Source organism: Drosophila takahashii, chromosome X (assembly GCF_030179915.1).
Source record: "Drosophila takahashii strain IR98-3 E-12201 chromosome X, DtakHiC1v2, whole genome shotgun sequence".
Lineage (NCBI taxonomy): Eukaryota > Metazoa > Arthropoda > Insecta > Diptera > Drosophilidae > Drosophila > Drosophila takahashii.
The window spans coordinates 4730970-4750041 of record NC_091683.1 but is presented as its reverse complement, the minus strand read 5'-3'; the positions used below and the strand labels follow the sequence as shown (position 1 = coordinate 4750041).

Sequence of the window (19072 nt, the reverse complement as noted above, 5' to 3'; positions counted from 1 at the left end):
GATATATATTCGATAGATATCGATATGTTCATCCAGGTTTCAAACCTTTTGGTATTTCCTTTTCCCGTTTAGTATATATCTAAGGTATTCTAACCAGAGAGCAGCCACGGTCATACTGCTAAAGAAAACAAGTAAATAGTTTTAATTATTTACTAAAAGTGCTGTTAAACGCGAGAGGAGCGAGGATATCCGACCAAGCCCACCTGGATTAGTCATCGGCAACCCCACCCACCCGGAAAATGGGCAACAAGCAGATAAAACAGCACCTGGAGACGGCGCAGAAGACGGGCATCCTGAAGATCTCGCTGCAGCGCCTGCAGGAGTTCCCGCCGCAGCTGAAGGCCTACCCGAATGTGCTGAAGACCCTCGATCTCAGCGAGAATCGCTTCGAGCGCGTGCCCGACGAACTGGGCAAGCTGACGCTGCTGAAGCACCTCAATCTCAGCGGCAACCGGCTGGCCGAGCTCAACGAGGTGGTGGGCGAGCTGGCCAAGCTGGAGGTGCTCCTGCTGATGGACAACCTGCTGACCCGCCTGCCCAAGACGCTGGCCAACTGCAGCCACCTGAAGACGGTGAACCTGAGCAACAACCAGCTGAAGGAGTTCCCCGCGATGCTGTGCGGCCTGAAGCAGCTGGACGTGCTGGATCTCTCGCGGAACAGGATCACCGAGGTGCCCGCCGAGGTGGGCGGCCTGTATGTGACCGAGCTGAACCTGAACCAGAACCAAATCTCCGCCCTGGCGGAGGACGTGGCCGAGTGCCCCAAGCTGAAGACCCTGAGGCTCGAGGAGAACTGCCTCCAGGCGGCCGCCTTCACGCCCCGCATCCTCAAGGAGTCGAAGATCTGCAACCTGGCCGTCGACGGCAATCTGTTCAACTCGAAGCAGTTCACCGATCTCGATGGCTACGATGTGTACATGGAGCGCTACACGGCGGTCAGGAAGAAGATGTTCTAGATGTTCGGAACTCTTGGAGAACTTCTTTATATCCCCCTTTTTTTTTGTGTGCGTCCTTGGATTTTATTTATCAGCTTAAACTAGTTTAATAGCCTAATTCCATATGCCTTCAGTGTAAATCGTTATGAATAAAACGAAGAAAGACAAGTAGCGCAGGGAGAAGCGAATCATTCCGCCGGGTAAGTGGAGAGATCCATTGAAAATAATCATATTGTATAAGTTTAGGAGCTTTAAATATTTTTTTACAATTAAATTCCGTTTATAATCCCATTTAAAATAGTACGAATTGTAAGGAAAGGCTTAGAGTATCAGGATCCTCTTAAATCAGCCCAGTTTAACCTTAAAAACCACACTTATATACACAAACTCTGGTAGAAAAACCCAGTGGATAACATATATATTTAAGAAAAAGAAAAAAAAGAAGTTATGTATAAAAAGCCACGCCATCACAGCTTTCCCCGCATCATGGGCAACATGTGGCTGTAGAAGGACGAGTTGACGGGCTCCTGGTTGAGCGGATTGCGGCGCGCCTCCTCCATCAGCCGCTCGTACACCCGACCGTCGTGGCAGCCCAGCGTGGAGCCGAGGACGCGATCGTGGAAGTCGAAGCCGTCCACCAGGGCCACCGCATTGGGACGCAGCTGGGCCAGCAGCTCCTCGTAGCGCCGCTCCACGAAGCGCAGCTGGGTGCCGGTGATGCCGCCGTTCCAGCGCAGCACACAGCCCGCCTGCCGCAGGAAGGTGTCCAGGACGAAGAGCTCCACCAGCTGACCCACCACGAGGGACACCTGCGGTTCCAGATCGCCGCCCTTCCGGCGAAGGCCTTCCAACTCATCCATAGCATTTCTGGTGAAGAAGGCGTGGGCGTGGGCGATGGCCGCCGCGGTGAGCTGCCTGCCGGAGAGGTTGGCCGCCATCTCGGCACTCACCCTGCTGGACTGATGGGTTCGCTGGCTCTGCCAGGCCTGACGCACCTGCTCCAAAGCGGAAATCTCGAGGGCTCGCACACAGTTCGCCGCGAGGTTCTTGCCCCAAACGAGACGCGCCGTGTCGCGCAAGTAGGAGACACTCGGCGGCAGGACCTTGCGCTTCAGGCTGTCCACATACTGGCGGACGAGGAAGCGCGCCGTTTGCAGCAGGAGCACCGTGTACTCGCCCTCGTAGGTGTAGGCGGCGGCCGTCAGGCCGTAGATGCTGTCGAAATTGGCGGAGGAGAGGAACCCGTGGCCGCCGCAGCTCTTGCGCAGCAGATCCACGCCCTCGCTGGCCTCGTCGGTGGCCACCGCCTTCAGGCAGCAGCTCAGGGCGTGCAGCTCCGGCAGCGAGTTGCGACCGCCTCCGGCAGCCTGATTGTCCTCCAATTGGCCGAGCACCTGCTCGTAGAAGCGCCACAGCCAGTCGGAAACGAGGCGATACGACACTCCGCGCGCAATCTGCGGCAGGACCTTTGCCTGCTGCGTCACGTGGTCCAGGACAGACACCTCCGGCTGATCCCCGTCGATTCGGCTCTGGCGACGCACCACGGAGTACCTGGGAGGAAGTTAGAGGTATGGATTCCATTATAAGCATTCAAATTAATATAGTAACCGGGGGATACGGGTAGAAACTATGATAATAACCCTAACATAAATAATCCAAAATATCAAAGAAATACTTTTAGTTTGAAAGTAACTTTTAAATAACTAAATACCTGAGAGGAAGTTAGGGGTATGGTTTCCATTATAAGCATACAAATTATGATAGTAACTGGGGGATAAACTATGATAGAAACCTGAGTTACTGGTCGAACTTATAATCTTTTGATGAATATCGTGATAAATATCTATTTTTTTTTTTTAAATAATCCAAAATATCAAAGAAATAAAGTATTTCGAAGTACTTTTCAAATATCTGAATACCTGAGAGGTAGTTAAGTGTAAAAACTATGACAAATAACCTGAGATACAAAACAATATAATAATCTTCTGATAAATATCACTAAAAAAGAAATATAGGTTTCTTAAAAATATCACCTAATGATACAAAAATGGATCTGAAAAAAACAACATACCAATGAAAGAAATTAAAGCTCTCCCTAACTTAATAATACATTTTCCTACCCTTTAAAATTCTATACTTCGCATAAACTATGATATTATTATGATGTAGAAGATAAACCCACCGTTATCAGAAGAAACCGAGATAACCTTCTGCAATCTTTTCAGATCTCTGCAACGCACTGAACGATCTCTGTTTTATGGGCTTAAAAACAAACGATAAACCCAACTAATTACCTGGTGGCGATGGTGGCGGCCTGCAGCAGTCCAAAGAGCACATCCTTGAGGGTGATGACCCTTACGTAGACCATGGTGCCGTAGAGCAGCAGCGGCGGTCGTCCCTGGACGAAGGTTCCGTCGGCGAGGACCTGGGCGTTCTTCGCCAGCATCTGATTGCGCGGAATGCGCACATCGTGGAGCCCCAGGAAGCCGTTGTTCACCCCATTCCCTCCCAAACGAGGTCCTATATCGCCCACATCGACGCCGGGCAGCGGCTCGTGGCTGCGCTCGTCCCGAATCCTCACCAGAAACGACTGCAGGCCGTAGTGCTTGCCCCGGACATACAGCTGGGCCAGGACGATGGCCACGTTGGCCGTGTTGCCCAGTCCGCCGGGCCACCACTTGTAGGCACTCTGCGAGGGCGTGTTCAGGACGAACTCCTGCCGCTCCACGTCGTAATCAGCCCGGGTTTCTAATCCGCGAATGAAGGTTCCATGGCCCAGTTCCGTCTGGGCGTAGGTCCCCACTACGCCGTCCATGTGCCAGGCGCGATTCAGCCACTGGGCCTGCTGCTCCTCGGTGCCCTGGCCCAGAAGGGTGGTCATGAACATGGAGAAGTGCACGCGCAGCGGGAAGCTCTGCTGGAAGAGCCCAGTGCCCAGGGAGCCGGAGAGCAGCAGCCGGAAATCCCTCAGCATATTCACGCTGAGCTGCAGCTGCGGCTGCTTCTCCCGCTGCCATTCCCGCAGCTTGGCCAGAAATCGAGTGGACCGAGCGACGGTCTGCTCGTAGCGCTCCTTGTACGACAGACAGCTGGGATGCACTGGCTCCACGAGCTCGGGATCCTCGTAGAAGCGACGATCCAGGGCGCGACGCTCCTCCAGCTGGGCGGCGCCACCTGCCCACCAGCGCGCAAAGTCCTCGCTGTCCAGCGTGGCCGCCGCCCGCTCCCGCTGCAGATCCGCATTCACCGACATTTATTTCCAAGATCTCTTCGAGATTTCGCAACTTCTCCGGTCGAACGGCGCGAGTGCAATGAGCATCGGTGGCTGAAGAAAACATTTTTGCAGCACCGAACATAGGAGAGAGGTCACCAGAGGCGGGGAGCCAAGGGGGATCTATAGATATCCCTAAAAAGGATTAATTTTTAACTAAAGCTAAACTAAATAAGAGATCACTTAGCACCAAAAGAATTATGTGATCGCAGATAAGGGGGTATATCTAGGTACCCCCTTGGGATCATCCTGCCTACGCCCCTCCCTCTCGCTCTTGCTGCTCCAACCAACCGGTGCTGCTGCAGAGGAGTCACTGAACTGAGAACTGCGAACTCAAAGTGTCTGTGCGCCTCAGAGTGGACCTTATTCGGATTTTATATTTGATGTTGCAGTTGCACAACTAATATGATAAGTGGATATAAAGAATGATCAGAAACAACAACTGATAACCAACATTCAACATACAACAAGCAACATTCAACATGCAACATTCTGGCAGAGTAATTACAGGAAATAAGTGGTGGATTTGCAATGCATTGGAAAGCTCTCCAGGTATGTATTATTTTACTTAAGCTTTAATTAAAAACTACATTTAGGATTGTTAAATTAAAAATTCCCAGATTGAGATAGAACAATTTATTAAAAATCTAAAATTCAAAAATATATGTTTAAGTACATATAGAAAGATAGAAAGTAATTTAAAACTATAAACCCACGTTGGTTCACCCCACTGCGAGATGGAACAAAGTGCGTAGCGATCTCTTATCTTCTTGTTTTTTCTGGGTCAGAAAAATCCGCACAGATAACAAAGGACTGGAATACTACTGCTATAACTCTCTCGATTTATATAGTTTTGTACTCTCTGTTTGGCAAATCAATTTGTTTTTGTTTTATTTAAACCATAATCATAAAATTTTGTTTTTATTTTTTTGTCCCTGCCCAAAAATAATATTTTTTATTTTTGTACAATTCACGTTATCATCTTGATGTTTGTTAATATTAACGGAAATTTAAGATAACCTTGCAGGTCATTGTCAAATCTAATTAGAAAGCCACAAATAGGTAATCCACCATTTATTTTCACCCTATACTGATTAGTGGTTAGGCAAAATTTAAATTTAAAAATGGCAAATTGTTTAATTTTTTAGTTGGGAACTCGGGAATTTAAAATTAAGGGAAATACCCGCAGTAGGGTGACCACACCCTTACAATCTGGTATATTTGACAGTTTGGTATATTCGCATTAGGTATTTTTGTGGCGCCCGGCGCAGGGTCATACTGCACACACAGCTGATCGGCCGCCGCGTGTTTTTTTTGGAACTTTCCTTATTTGGCATTTGGCTGTTGTTGTTTTGGGCCGCCGGTACCGCTCACCGCCTACCGCTTAGCACTTCGTCTCTCTCGCTCCCGCTCTCGCACCCGCACTCCGCGCCATGGGCAAGAACAACAACAAGCGCAACAAGAAGGCGAAGCAACCGAATGGATCTGCATCTGGATGCACTGCCTCCTCGGGCGAGGATGTGGACGTGGACCAGCAGGCGGCCAGGTCGCTGCCCACCCTGAACCCCAAGAAGCGCAACCAAGTCAATAAGCTGGTGGAGGAGCTGCTCGAACTGGTGGAGAAGCAGCCGGCGAATCCCAACGAGGAGTGGCGCCAGTACGAGCAGCTGCAGCAGCTGCTCAAGCAGCTGATGATCCTGGAGGAGCCGCTCAGCCAGGCGGTCTGTCCGCCGATCAGTGACTCCGCCTCCGACTCCCCCGAGGATCAGAGCCGCCTGGCCAAAGTAGAGGCCTTCGCCGAGTGGGCCGCGCAAGGCGGCGTCCACAGCGAGGGCCTGGAGATAGCCATCTTCCCGGGCTACCAGCTGGGCCTGCGCGCCACCCGCCCGCTGGCGGCGGAGGAGCTGGTGCTCAGCGTGCCCCGCCAGCTGATCTTCTCCGAGGAGAGCGACTCCGACTGCCGGCTCTTTGGCAACATGCCGCAGGCCACCCACTTGAACCTGGCCTACGACCTGCTCATCGAGAAGATCCGCGGCCCCTTCAGCCAGTGGCGCCCCTACATCGACGTCCTGCCCGCCAAATACAACACGGTGCTCTACTTCAGCGCCAAGCAGATGGAGCGCCTCCGCGGCACCGCCGCCTGCTCCCTGGCCCTGCGCCAGTGCCGCGTCATCGCCAAGCAGTTCGGGTTCCTCTACCGCTACGCCCACATCCTCACCGAGCGGAGCAGGGGCCTCAGGAGCCTGCCCGGCGACAGGGGCCTCTTCTTCACGCAGCACGGACTCTGCTACAAGCTCTACAGGTGAGTACTTGAATCTTATGGGGTGCATATCTTTAGATGAGAGAATCTAAGTATTGCTTGTGGCAATCCCCCTAATTACTGATTCCTTATGGGTTTTTCATTGGCAAATTGTTCCATACTACTTATTTTGTATCTTTAATTTATGATATCATTGAATTTCCCTTATCGATTATATATTGGGGTATCTATTAAAATAGGTACATTTAGATGAGAGAATATAAGTATTGCCACAAGGTCCTCTGCAATATCTAAGGATATTAATTTGTAATATCCTAAAAGATCCCCTTAATACTTCTTCCTTATCGGTAATATATTGGGATATCTAAAAAAATAAGTATATTTAAATGAGAGAATCTGATTATGGTCAAAGGGCCCCCGAAATACTGATTCCTTATAGGTATTTCATTGGAAAATTGTTACATACTACTAATTTCTTATCTTTAATATCTTGGGATATTAGTTTATGATATCATTGGAGATCCTTATCGATAATATATTGGGGTATATAATAAAATAGGTACATTTAGATGAGAAAATCTAAGTATTGCCACAAGGTCCCCCGAAATACTGATTCCTTATAGGTTCCATACTACTTATTTCTTATTCGTAATATCTTGGGATATTATAACTTATAATATCGTAGAAGATCCCCTTAGTACTTGCTCCTTATCGATAATATATTGCGATATCTTATAAAATAAGTACATTTAAGTGAGAGAATCTGATTATTGCCACAACGTCCTCCCAAATACTGATTCTTTATAGATATTTCATCGGTAATTTATAATACATAACACTTATTTCCTTTCGTTAGTATCTTGGGATATCAAATATAATCGAGTTATGGTAAAAAGGTCCCCTAAAAATGGTTTAGTTTAGTTTTATAGGATACATTTAAATACTTCCCCATTAAAAGCCATATAAGAATCTTAGAAAAGTCTGGGATAACCGAACCCCGAAACAAAACAAATAGTTATGTACAGGAAATGTGGTATCTTTATACCCTTGCAGAGGGTATTATGATTTCAGTCAGAAGTTTGCAACGCAGTGAAGGAGACGTTTCCGACCCCATAAAGTATATTTATTCTTGATCAGCATCACTAGACGAGTCGATCTAGCCATGTCCGCCTGTCCGTCTGTCCGTCTGTCCGTCCGTTTCTACGCAAACTAGTCTCTCAGTTTTGAAGCTATCGCGATGAAACTTTCCCAAAAGTCTTCTTTCTATTGCAGGTAGTATATAAGTCGGAACCAACCGGATCGGATAACTATATCTTATAGCTCCCATAGGAAGGAAACGTTAAAAAAATTCTAGCTTCGGTGTTTTTTGAAATATAACCTTCTAGTCTTGGAAATATTATTTTTTAAATATTTCAGAATTTCGAATAAAATATTTTAAAAATCGGACGACTATATCATATAGCTGCCATAGGAACGATCGGAAAATTAATGGGAAAGTTACACACAAATAAATTTTAGCTTTTTTGGTTTTTATTGTATTCTCTTCTACTTTAGAACATGACTCTTTTTAAATATTTCCGAATTTCAATTTTCATTTTATCAAAATCGGACGACTATATCATATAGCTGCCATAGGAACGATCGAAAAATTAATGGGAAATTAATTGGAAACAAATTATAGCTCCGTTGGTTTTTATTGTATTCTCTTATACTTTTGAATTAAATTTAACAAAAATCGGACGACTATATTATATAGCTGCAATAGGGAAGGATAAAAAAAATAATATTAAAATAATACGAAATTTAAAATTTTTGCGATTTGTAAGTTAATAGGAACGATCTGCAAGGGTATATAAGCTTCGGCTGGCCGAAGCTAGCTTTCTTTCTTGTTTTAAAGATGATCTTAAGTGGCTTTAGAAATAGATATATACATTTTTAAAGCTTTGTAAAGTGGGAACTCCACCATGAAATCCTGTTCTTATATTTATTTTATTTAAAGATGCTTTTTTTTAGAATCTAGTTCTATTTTTTGAAGAGAAACCTTTAAATCTGCCAGCTGTCCCAGTGGCCATAAATTACATGCACATTCTTACAGCTGGCGCTGTTTGTTTTTAATCGAGAGCACCTATGGCCAAAAACCAGATGCCAGATTATCCGACCATTGTTGACCTTCCCGTCTGGCATTGTGATCGCATTGTTTGGCCGAAGATCTATTTGCGGATCCCCGCTTCCACTTTGGATAGAATAGATTGGGGGGGTCATGGGATCTTCGGGATCTGGTTCTCCACTCGCCAATATATTTATAGTTGCCCACTTTCTGTTGCGACACCACAGTAGTCCAAAAACCAAAAACCCATCCAATGACTCATTCGAAATGTTTGAAATCTTTGCCACAATTCGTTCTACATTTTATTTCTCAAAAAAACCAAATTGAAACTTATTTACATACATATTTGAGCGTGCTTAAATATATAATTATACTTATATATATATATAGATTTATATATATGTATATATACTGTCGCCAGATGTTCTACTGCCTATTGAAAAGGGGGCGGGGGGTGGTGAAAAAACAATATCAAATGAAATCTAGTCAAATTCAAAAATAATCTACAAATGAAATACAAGTATTTCTTCTATTTTTCCTCTTTTGTTTTTGCAGTGCATTTTGAACATTTAAGCTATTAGTGTTGTCGTTGTCGTTGTTGTTGGTTTGCTTGCCACGCCCATCTACGCCCTGCCTTGATCTAATTTCAATTTATTGTTGGTATTTTAGTCAGTGCCAGAAAGAAATTTGCCTTGGTTAAATCGTATCGAACATAGTTTTCCTCGTTTTTTTTCTTGTTTATATTTATTGTCCTCATAAATGGTTTTCTTTTCGTTTTTCCTATCGAATCTCCCATATACATATATTCGATTTCGGGCCTTTCGGGTTACACAACTCTACGTTTTTGGCTAAGATTCTCTGTTCTGTTCTCCTCTCATTGTTTAAGTTTTATCTTGTGCTTAAGAAACCCATTTGAATTTAGTCGAAAGAGTTCGCTTTAGTTGATGTTTTATACTCGTAAATTAGAACTAGATCTAGATAGTTGGAAACGATAGTTTGCCGAGCTTAGAGACTAGCAAACAGTGCGCGGCATAAACGTAGGGCCAATGGTATAGGGTACTGCATAGTATTATTTTTAAATAATTAATTTGGAGTTAATAATTATCAGAGAATATGCTTGGTCATTTTATGAAAATATTCAGTACCTTTTTTCTTAAAAAAATAAAACAATAATAATAATTTTGCAAATCGATTTCTCTTGAAATAAATATGCCACGCACTGTCCAAATGTGTGATTTCTACGTTTATTTTCGTTAGTTTTTCTTTAGTTTTACTTTCTCTCACAGAATGTTCCTCTAATCGAGCTCAAAAAAATTCCTCACCACTTCCGCCTGCTTAAACTAATTAATCGACTAACTTGTTTGCTTCTTTCGGGGTTTGTGTGAGTGTACATTTATATAAAACTTGGCCTAAACAACGGTCTATTTGTCACTAGAGTTGCCTAATTGTCGAAGGACTTGCGCAGCGTGTCGAATAGATATTCCTGCACCTCCGGCGAATTGGGGTCCATGGTGTTGAGCTTCTGGTGGGCACTTCTCAGCGAGATGCCACTTCTCAGCGCCTCTGAAGAGGGATTGGGGTGAGGCTGGTTTCCCTGCCCCGCGATGCTCGTGCTGCTGTTCGTAGTGCTGTTGGTGGTCAGCGAGGTGGCGGTGCTCAAAGTGGCGCTTCCATCGCGGGCAAACATCAGCGAGCTCTGCCGCTGCAGCTGATGGACGGGCGTGCAGCAGGCCACCGAGGTGGAGATGCTAGCTATGCCGGCTCCAGAGCTTGCACCCGATCCTGATCCTTTAGAACCTCCACTCGATCCTATGACCAGCTCCTCCATATGCTGGCGCATCGAGGGACGTCGCGAGGGCTGCACCATCTGCGGCAGCTTGCTCTTCATCGCATTGTAGGTGCGCAGGTAGCTGCTCTTCCGCCTGCGCTGCTGCTTCCAACGGCAGACCACGAAGATGACCAGGAAGGTGGAAAGTGCCGTGATCACAATCGCCGTGCTGGCCACAATGGCCGATCGAATTCCCGACGGCATGCTGGCGTACAGGCTGCTCAGGTGCTGTTGTGAAACGGCCGAAGTGGCCGCCGCTGCCGCCGGACTGCGATGGAAACCGGGACCGGAGAGCTCCAGATCGAGCAGATCATGGGCACGCGCCACCTCGTTCTCGATCTCATCGATCACATCGTCATCGTTGCTCGCAGGCATCCTGTTGTTTACGGAGGAGGAGGCATTACCACCATTTCCATAGGGACTCACACTCAGATCGATGTCAATGCTGTCCGTGGGATTGGATTCGGAACTGCCACTCCCACTCCCATCAAGCAGCAGTCGCGGTGGCGGCAGAAAGTAGGGATTCCGCTCCTCCGTACCCGTGGCCAAGGAGGCCAGGGCCAAAGTCTTCCACGAGGGAAAGAAGCCCAGCCCCAGCGACTTCTCGCCGCGCGCATTGATCGCAATGGTGCCCGTGGCCGCTCCAATGGTCGCCGAGGAGGAGGAGGCAGTCTGTGCGTAGGCGGGACCTGCAAAGGAAAGCATTTGAGCGAGGATTGGATGGCGATAAAGACAGCAGACAGCGGAAGGGGCGAGGCGAAAGGGTGGCGGCTTCAAACTAATTTTTGAGAAATATATTTAGATCAGGGGTAGAATTTTCTGGGCAGCTGGCAGGCAGGTTTTCTTATAGGCTACTTAAAAACCATTTATCACCATTCTAAAACTAATTTGTTAAATACTACTCGATAGTTTTAAATATGTATAGATGATTATTATTCACTTTGTGTATCGGGAAACTATGCGATTATATTTTTGTTTTCAATTTATTTTGTTGTATTTAATTTAAAATCTGTGTTTTGGATTATTTTATTGGAATTTTTAGATGTATTTCTATTTGAATTCAGTATAGAACTTTGAACTTAGGGAAACTATTCGATTATATTTGTTTTCAATTTATTTTGTTGTATTTAATTTAGAATCTGTGTTTGGGATTATTTTATCGGAATTTTTAGATATATTTCTATTGAACTTTGAACTTAGGTAAACTATGCGATTATATATTTCTTTTAATATTATTTTTTAAATTAACTTTATTTTTTAATAAAGTTTTTGGGATTTTATGCGATTATATATTTCTTTTAAAATTATTTTTTTAATTAAACTTAGAATCTTCCTTGGGATATTTGTATTGAAATGGGTTGCTTATCAAGTAGTGTTTTCTTTCTCATCTCACTCTGACCCTCTCACTTCACCCCTCCTCCTGCCACTGCCCCTCCCCTAGCCACGCCCCTTTTATCCGCCCACCGCTGGCGCTGCTTGCGCAGCCTGAGAGCCGTAATACCTCGACCTCCCATCGGTTTGACCTCGTCGTTCGGCTCGATGTCGATGATGGAGGTGAAGTAGCTGGAGCCCTGCGAGTCCGTCTTGATCTCGTCGGGCTTGACGCTCTTCAAATCCATCAAGTTGAAGTGCGGGAAGTTCTCGAAGGCCGTCACAATGTCCATGTTGTCCTGCAGCAGGACCTTCTGCCCGGGATACAGCCGCGAGTGCTCATCGCCGCCGCTCACAATGGTGGACAGATGCAGCTGGCTGGAGCCGCGCTTCCTGTGCTCGATCAGCTCCTCCAGCGTCATGTTGCGCTGCTCCAGGACCTTAAACAATCGGTTGCCCGACCGCCGATCCTCGATCAGCTCCAGCAGATCCGTGCGATCGTCCACGTCGTCGATGATGTTCAGTTGCGGCGGTTTAACGGGCGGCGGTGGTGGCGGTGCAAATGAGGAGGATGGGGCTGGAGGTTCGAAGGAGGAGGAAGGTGCTCCAGGAGTGGGAGAAGCAGATCCTAGTGGCGGTGCCGGCACTCGAGTGTGATGCGTGTGACTCTCCACCTCATCGAAGAAGTTCTCCAGCTCATCTCCATCGCCGTAGTTCAATTCCTCGCTGCTTTTATTCAGCGGAGGAGGTGATGATGTGGTCGAACTGGGCTCACCCACTTCCCCAGATCCCTCCTCGTTGCTCTCGCCCATGTGGCTGCCTATGAAGTTGTCCTTCAAACGCTTGGGATTCTCTTTTACGCTGGAGTTTCTCAAGCGGTAGCGGGGATTGCCGGGGGGCAGGGAGGAGGAGGATAAGGAGGAGGAAGGAGCAGGTGGAGATTCAGTGGGTGGCTCAGCTTCCTCCTCGGGTTCCTCCGCCTCCTGATCAGGCTGCTCCTCCGAGTTATCCTCCTGCTCCTGCTCTTCTTCTGGACTCTCTGTGGTGGTGGAGTAGGCGGTGCTGGTCTCCACCTCCGCTTGATTAGTGGTGGTCACTTCCGTTGTGGTGCTGCTAGTGCTACTACTGCTTGAGATCGCCTTGAAGAGCCCCGGTGGCTTTAGGGTGGACCGCAGATGCTGTCGCTTCTTGTAGAGTGGCACGCGGGTGGTGGTGGTGCTGGTGGTGCTACTACTTCCAGTGGTGGCCATGGTGGTGCTGCTTCCACCCAGAATGCGTCTTGTGGTGCTGCTCTCCCGCGAAGAGCTGCCAAAGAGCTTCAGGCGCTGCAGGGCGGTGGGGAATTTGGCCTTTCCCTTGGTGGCCACCAGGGAATCATCCTCGGAGGAGGAGGAGGCGGTGCTAGTGGTGGTATAGGCAGCGGGCAGTCGGCGTACTCCCTGCTTATTCTGCTGGCCAGGTGCCTTTTTCTGCCCGGAATCCCCTCGAGAAACGGCGGCGGAGGCTGGTGGAGCAACCGCTGTCGTTTGCAGTGCCAGCAGAGCATTCTGCTTGCCCTTGAGCAGATCGTCCAGCGAGAGATTCTTCTGCTGCAGAATCTCACTGAGACTCAGGCCGCCCGAATTCTTGAGGATGTTCTTCAGGTCCACGGAGGTTTTGGTGGGCGTGGCTACCGCTGCCTCTCCTCCTCCACTTTCCACCACTAGTGGCTCCTTCTTCGACTGCCCATAGGGACGTCGATAGGCCTTGCTGGGATTACTGCTCTGCGGACTGGCGTCCTCAACCCGCTGGCGCTGCTTCTCCCTTTCGCCCATCCTCTCAAGCGCCGCCATGGGCTCCCGCACCAACGGTTGAGTCCTCCGCCGCGGCAGCGCATCCGCATCGTCCTCCACATGACCGCGCCAATAGGCGGCGGTGGGATCCGCCCCCGAATCCTCCTCCGTGGCGCCCATCGTGGCCAACGGAAGTTGGGGGCGTCGCTTCCGCTTTCGCGTGGCCAACTGAGCGGTTCGACGGCGGCTGGAGGAGCCAACGCCTCCGTTGCCATTGCCATTTCCATTTGCATTTCCATCGCCGGAGCCCTTGGAGTCCTCCACAATCAGCGAGACACCCGTCTGCAGGAGCTGCAAGGAAGAGGAAAAAGTGTGGGTTTAGCTGGGATATCAGATGATATGATTAATATTCCATTTATGTGGAATTTATAGATCTGTCTTCATTGTGATAGCATATCATATGATTTGATTAATATTCTATTTATGTGGGATTTCTAGATCTTTATTTAATGCGATATCATATCATATGATATGATTAATATTATATTTATATGGGATATCAGATGATATGATTTATATTCTATTTATGTGGAATTTGTAGATCTGTCTTTAATGGGTTATCATTTCATATGATATAATTAATATACAATTTATCTAGAATTTGTAGATCTGAGATTAAATGATATAATTAATATTCTATTTATCTGGAATTTATAGATATGTATTTAATGTAATATCATATCAAATGATTTGATTAATATTTTACCTAAATATAATACTTAAATATTCGTATCAATTTATTTTTTTTTTTATAAATAATGGTTTCCCATTTAAAGACAACCAAGTTGATAGCATTTTAAAGAGATAAAAAAAAAGTATTAAGGAATTAAATCATTTGAAATTGATTATCAAATCAAATGGAAATTCCCGCAGTGCATTGAATAACTTTCCCATGTTTTTGCACATCCATACTCCTGTATGATTGTTATGATGGATGAGGTGGAGCCACCTGATTGATGGTATCTATAAATATTTGGCTCGCTCCTTATTGACTTCCTTGCATAATCAGCTGCCTATTTCGTAGTTATTGACATCTAATCAAATGTCTGTTGTTTATTGAGGCAAGAGCCATCCGCCGGAAATATCTTATATATTGTCTGTTGTTCACGGGTCGTATACTTAACAATTTCGATTAAAATTTAATACTTAGAAATTTTCTTTAATCTTTTGTCTAATCTAAATTAGGCGAAAACCATTGACGCATATAATTGAATAACCCAACTGCCTAATTGAAATAACTTGGCCCATAATTATAAAGTCGCCTCCAGAAATAAGGACCTTAATTCCATTGGGAGGTGGGTCAGCAGGTCCCTTTGTGCTTATGTAATTAATTTTCAATTTTCGACTGGCAAAACAGCAGCACCGGAAGGAAGCCGAGGATAAAGATGGATTGATTATGAGGAGCCGGAATGCATATTGCATATATGTAGGCGAGTCCTGAATAATACATGTGCATGTTTGTGTTTGTATTTGTTTGCCTTTGATTAACTGCCAGGAAAATCGATGGACATCCTTTGGATGGTCATCATCTAATCAGGCTAATGCATTATGGCATCCCTTTTGCGGTTTTCGATTGGTCGTCAGCCCGCCTGGCCGAAATAATTAAGCCAAAAGCCCAAAGGAGACGAACTGTTTTTGATTTTCAAAAAACAACTCATTAGAATGCCAGGGAAAACACACGAAGTCCGGCTAACAATGCGAAAATAATGGGAAGGGGGCAGGCAATCGTTGCATAAGCCCCCGGAAAATCGAATCGAATGGAATCGTATCGTTTGGGATGGAATGGAATGGAGTCGAGAATGCAGACTCCCCATTACACGCACTTCTCTCACGTCATTTGCTGTGACATCTCTGTTTCGAGTCGGCTTTCTCCCTGCTTTCTTTCTACTACCGTTTTCAATTTGGTCCAAGTTCCTCTGGCTTTTTCCCGTGAAAATGGTGGAAAGGTGGGGAGAAATGGGAGAAAGGCAAACGGACTGCAGGAGTATGCATGCATAATGAAGACAGACGACAGGAGAAGGAAATGAGGAGTCCTCACGTCGGCAATCGGATTGTATCGTAAGAGTCTCAACTTGTCCGGCGAACAAATACGGAAACCGTTTGCTGGGAATCGGAATCAAAAATCTGCATTTTTAGCCTTTTTTTCTGCTTTGTTTTCTTTACCCATCTTTCGATGGGTGGATTATACTGGAAATTAGGGTTCAGAAATCGGTAGAATTAAAAGATGAGTTTCACACAAATTCCAATTACAAGAAGAGTAAGCAAAAGCAAGCACGTTGCAAAGGCTTCTTCTTTCTTTTGGGACATATTATTTTTGAGACGTGGAATGACAGGGCAGAGTTGCAAGTTCGAAGTTGCCACAGAAAGCCACAAAAGACGTCGGCAATTCGAGTCACTTGAAAATGTCAGTTTGGAGAGTTTATTAAATCCGGATGGCTGTCGTCTGACTGGCTGACTCACTTCCCTTTGCAAGTGACAGGTGAGAAGCGCACCTGGTTCCTCCTGAAACTGGCATCCTTCATCCTTGCTTGTCAACGGCAGACAATTCTGTCAATGGCGAAAAAACGACCATAGAGCCAGTCGATTTTCATCGATAAATGTCAAGCTGCGTTAACGAAAAGTACAGTTGCCCGTACAAAAGATATAGTATTCAAGAAAAAAAACTGTCACGCAAAGCCATAAACTTGTTATCGATAACAGAAAAAAAGTAGAGTTGCCTTCACCACGAAAAAATACTCAAGTCAGCAACGGAAAAGTTCGCCATACTTAAGTCGCCAAACTTAAAGCCGCATTCAAGTTTAGTTATCCGATTAACTGCAGCGGCGAAAGTAGGGAAAGTGGCAGACTGTTGAACGCTGATTAACTTTTGCCCAGGTACAGTCGCCACAAAAGGCAGTCGGCCGCACTCGCACTCGCTTGAGCCTTTCCAACACTGACAAAGCCAGCTGATAACTTATTACTTTTAATAAAAATACCCTATGCCTTCTTTTTCTGCGGCAAAAGCTGTGGGGTAGCAGGAAAGACATAACCGCCAATACAAAAAGGCTTCGAGAAAAAGTTGAGAACTTCTCTGCTACCCAGAACAGAAATAAATACGGCCAAGAGAGAAAGCGAAAAAAAGGTGGCAAACTTACTGCAATGGCTGTTCTTGCTCTTGTCCATGGTGATTTCTAACAAAGTGAGTGGCGACTCCCCTTTCCCCAGCTTCCCCTTCCCCTAACCACTTCAAACAAGTTGCTGCTTTTCATAATTAAATTGAAAAATTTATGCACAATTAAATGAAAAACTTTTCTTTGTGGTCGAAGCAGCAGCAACCGCAGCAAAGCGAAGAAAAAACAAGTCCAAAATAGCCGAAAATGGGGGAGAATGAAGGCAGATAAATAGAGTCGACCAAAAGGGTACCCAGTGTGATGAAAGACCTATCTTTTCATATTGAATAGCTGGTTTAGTTAAGGGATTATTTTAATATATTAAATCTAGATAACTTAACTATAACTAAAATGAACCATAAAAGCTTTGGTTTCATTTTAGCTGTGAAATTTTAAGGGTATAAATCAAGTTTTAGCTATAACTATAAATTAAGCTATGTGATATAATGGTACTCATAATAATAATCACAATAATTTGCCTTTCAGATGGGCCGTTTCCACGGTGATGACCCGCCAGAATCTGGTGCCCAGCGAAAAACAGGAAACGGCTGACAATCCAAAGTTCATTTCGGCCCTGATTCCCTACTGGGATATGGCGAACCACCGGCCGGGGAAGATCACCTCCTTTTACGGCGCCGTCTCCAGGCAACTGGAGTGCACCGCCCAGGAAGCCTGTGCCGCCGGAGAGCAGTTCTTCATCTACTACGGCGATCGATCGAACACCGATCTTCTGGTGCACAACGGGTAATTATAATAACTATAATTATTAATCAATAAACGTGTGATTTTATTTCTTTATCGTCCAATATCCAGGGATATTTAACTGCTTGGTTTAACCTGAACTTAACCTTAACTTTAATGTACGCATACTTATTTTAGGTATTTTTATTTGAGCAATTCGTATTTAATGAGTATGGATAATTTAAACCCCAACTTAACCATAACTTTAATGTACTTATACGTATTAAAGGTATTTGAATTTAAGCAAATATTATTTAATGAGTATGATTAGGGTGTTAAGTTGTTAACTTGTTAAGTTGAACCAATATAAAGTATGGTCTAACTGCTTTTTTATCTCCCTTAGCTTTGTGGACGTGAACAACCTGAAGGACTATGTGAATATTCGCGTGGGTCTCAGTCCTACGGACGCACTGGCCGCCAAGAGGGCCAGCATTCTGGACAAGCTGAACATCCGGCACACGGCGGAGCTGCGCGTGCTGCCGGCACCGGAGTTTATCTCCAAGGAGCTGCTGGCCTTCGTCCGGGTGTTCAAGATGAGCGCCGAGCAGCTGGACCACTGGTGCAGCGACCTGGAGCGAGCAGGCGACCTGCTGCACATCGACTGCGCCTTGGAGACGGATCACGAGACGCGCACCTGGCAGTTCCTGGAGGACCGATTGAAGCTGCTGCTGGCGGTCTTCGATAAGGAGCTGCGGGAGGCCGACGAGGCGAAGGAGCTGGCGGAGCTGGAGATCAAGGAGGGCGGCGGCGGCAGCAAGCCCGGCCAGGAGATCGAGCTCATGCTGCTGCTGTACCGCCGCCTGGAGAGGAGCATCCTCGCCGGCGCACTGCAGTACGCCCAGGAGCATCGCAAGGTCTAGGGATTACGGAGCACCATTTTCACCCTCACACAATTCGAGTGGCCATCGAAGGATCGACATCAGCAAATCAGAACTCTGAACTCAGTCTAGCATTAGCAATTAGCTATCTTTTTTTTTTCTACCATTACTTAACTTATTTTAACCGAAAGTTTTAGTCGAGTGCTTCTGGAGATTGGATACATGGAAACCAAATTAATGAATAGTTTGTACAACGATCGACTGTTGAATATGAGCGGAATATTCGAAATATTCTACGCGATTTTACACTCGTCCTCGTCAAGTGTTGTCTGCGCATTGTAGTTTATAGCGTTTAATTGTTTTATGTTTGTTTATTTTTTTTAATTTTAATAATAACCATTTTTAGTATTTTTGAATTAAACATGAAGTCAAACGCAAGTGGTTTGCATTTATTGATTTTAGTTAGCAGGTGGAATAATTAGTTTAAGTCGCTCTTACTTAGAGACAAGGTAGGATACACAATATTTGGATCATTATTTCCATTTTTATGGCCAAAATACTAACAGTAAATACTACTTTTTTTTAGGTGAAAAATCAAGATCTTGATTTTTGGTAAAAAATTGAATTTTTTATTATGGATTTTTGGCTGTATCTTGGTCAAAAATGGTCCCAAATCAAAAAGGCGCACTGTTTTGTGCAGCTTACGATCTTATAATTAATATCAGTGCACTTCCCGACTCATTTGACAAAATTAAATTTT

The 19072-nt window shown here is 45.6% G+C and overlaps 4 protein-coding genes across 4 annotated transcripts in view; 2 read left to right on the top strand and 2 right to left on the bottom strand.

Annotated features, from left to right (window-relative positions):
* Positions 1–89: 89 nt before the first annotated feature.
* LOC108068131 (leucine-rich repeat-containing protein 57) lies at positions 90–1106 on the top strand. The gene has a single exon (XM_017157538.2). The coding sequence runs from the start codon at positions 240–242 to the stop codon at positions 954–956; it is 717 nt and encodes a 238-aa protein (XP_017013027.1). The 5' UTR covers positions 90–239; the 3' UTR covers positions 957–1106.
* A 230-nt stretch (positions 1107–1336) lies between these two features.
* LOC108068129 (acyl-coenzyme A oxidase 1) lies at positions 1337–4308 on the bottom strand. Its single transcript, XM_017157536.3, has 2 exons — positions 3230–4308; positions 1337–2486 (listed from the first exon to the last, which is right to left on the bottom strand). The coding sequence occupies exons 1-2, from the start codon at positions 4186–4188 to the stop codon at positions 1403–1405; spliced, it is 2043 nt and encodes a 680-aa protein (XP_017013025.2). The 5' UTR covers positions 4189–4308; the 3' UTR covers positions 1337–1402.
* A 1155-nt stretch (positions 4309–5463) lies between these two features.
* Positions 5464–18750, top strand: Setd3 (SET domain containing 3). Its single transcript, XM_017157537.3, has 3 exons — positions 5464–6508; positions 17240–17497; positions 17838–18750. The coding sequence occupies exons 1-3, from the start codon at positions 5640–5642 to the stop codon at positions 18352–18354; spliced, it is 1644 nt and encodes a 547-aa protein (XP_017013026.2). The 5' UTR covers positions 5464–5639; the 3' UTR covers positions 18355–18750.
* LOC108068128 (uncharacterized) overlaps positions 8851–19072 on the bottom strand; it is a 61333-nt gene continuing 51111 nt past the window's right edge. Inside the window, exons 3-4 of the mRNA XM_044395291.2 lie at positions 11849–13895; positions 8851–11090 (exon numbers count right to left, since the gene is read on the bottom strand). Of these exons, the coding sequence (XP_044251226.1) occupies positions 10015–11090; positions 11849–13895 (3123 nt within the window). The 3' untranslated portion in view covers positions 8851–10014. The remainder of the gene's footprint in view (positions 11091–11848; positions 13896–19072) is intronic.

Excerpts from the sequence above, each read along its gene's own strand:
- Setd3 (XM_017157537.3), top strand. The coding sequence starts at position 5,640 with ATGGGCAAGAACAACAACAAGCGCAACAAGAAGGCGAAGCAACCGAAT. Across the intron at positions 6,509-17,239 it reads CTCTGCTACAAGCTCTACAG|ATGGGCCGTTTCCACGGTGA; the intron begins GTGAGTACTTGA and ends TTTGCCTTTCAG. Across the intron at positions 17,498-17,837 it reads GATCTTCTGGTGCACAACGG|CTTTGTGGACGTGAACAACC; the intron begins GTAATTATAATA and ends TATCTCCCTTAG.
- LOC108068131 (XM_017157538.2), top strand. The coding sequence starts at position 240 with ATGGGCAACAAGCAGATAAAACAGCACCTGGAGACGGCGCAGAAGACG.
- LOC108068129 (XM_017157536.3), bottom strand. The coding sequence starts at position 4,188 with ATGTCGGTGAATGCGGATCTGCAGCGGGAGCGGGCGGCGGCCACGCTG. Across the intron at positions 2,487-3,229 it reads GCCGCCACCATCGCCACCAG|GTACTCCGTGGTGCGTCGCC; the intron begins GTAATTAGTTGG and ends ACTTCCTCCCAG.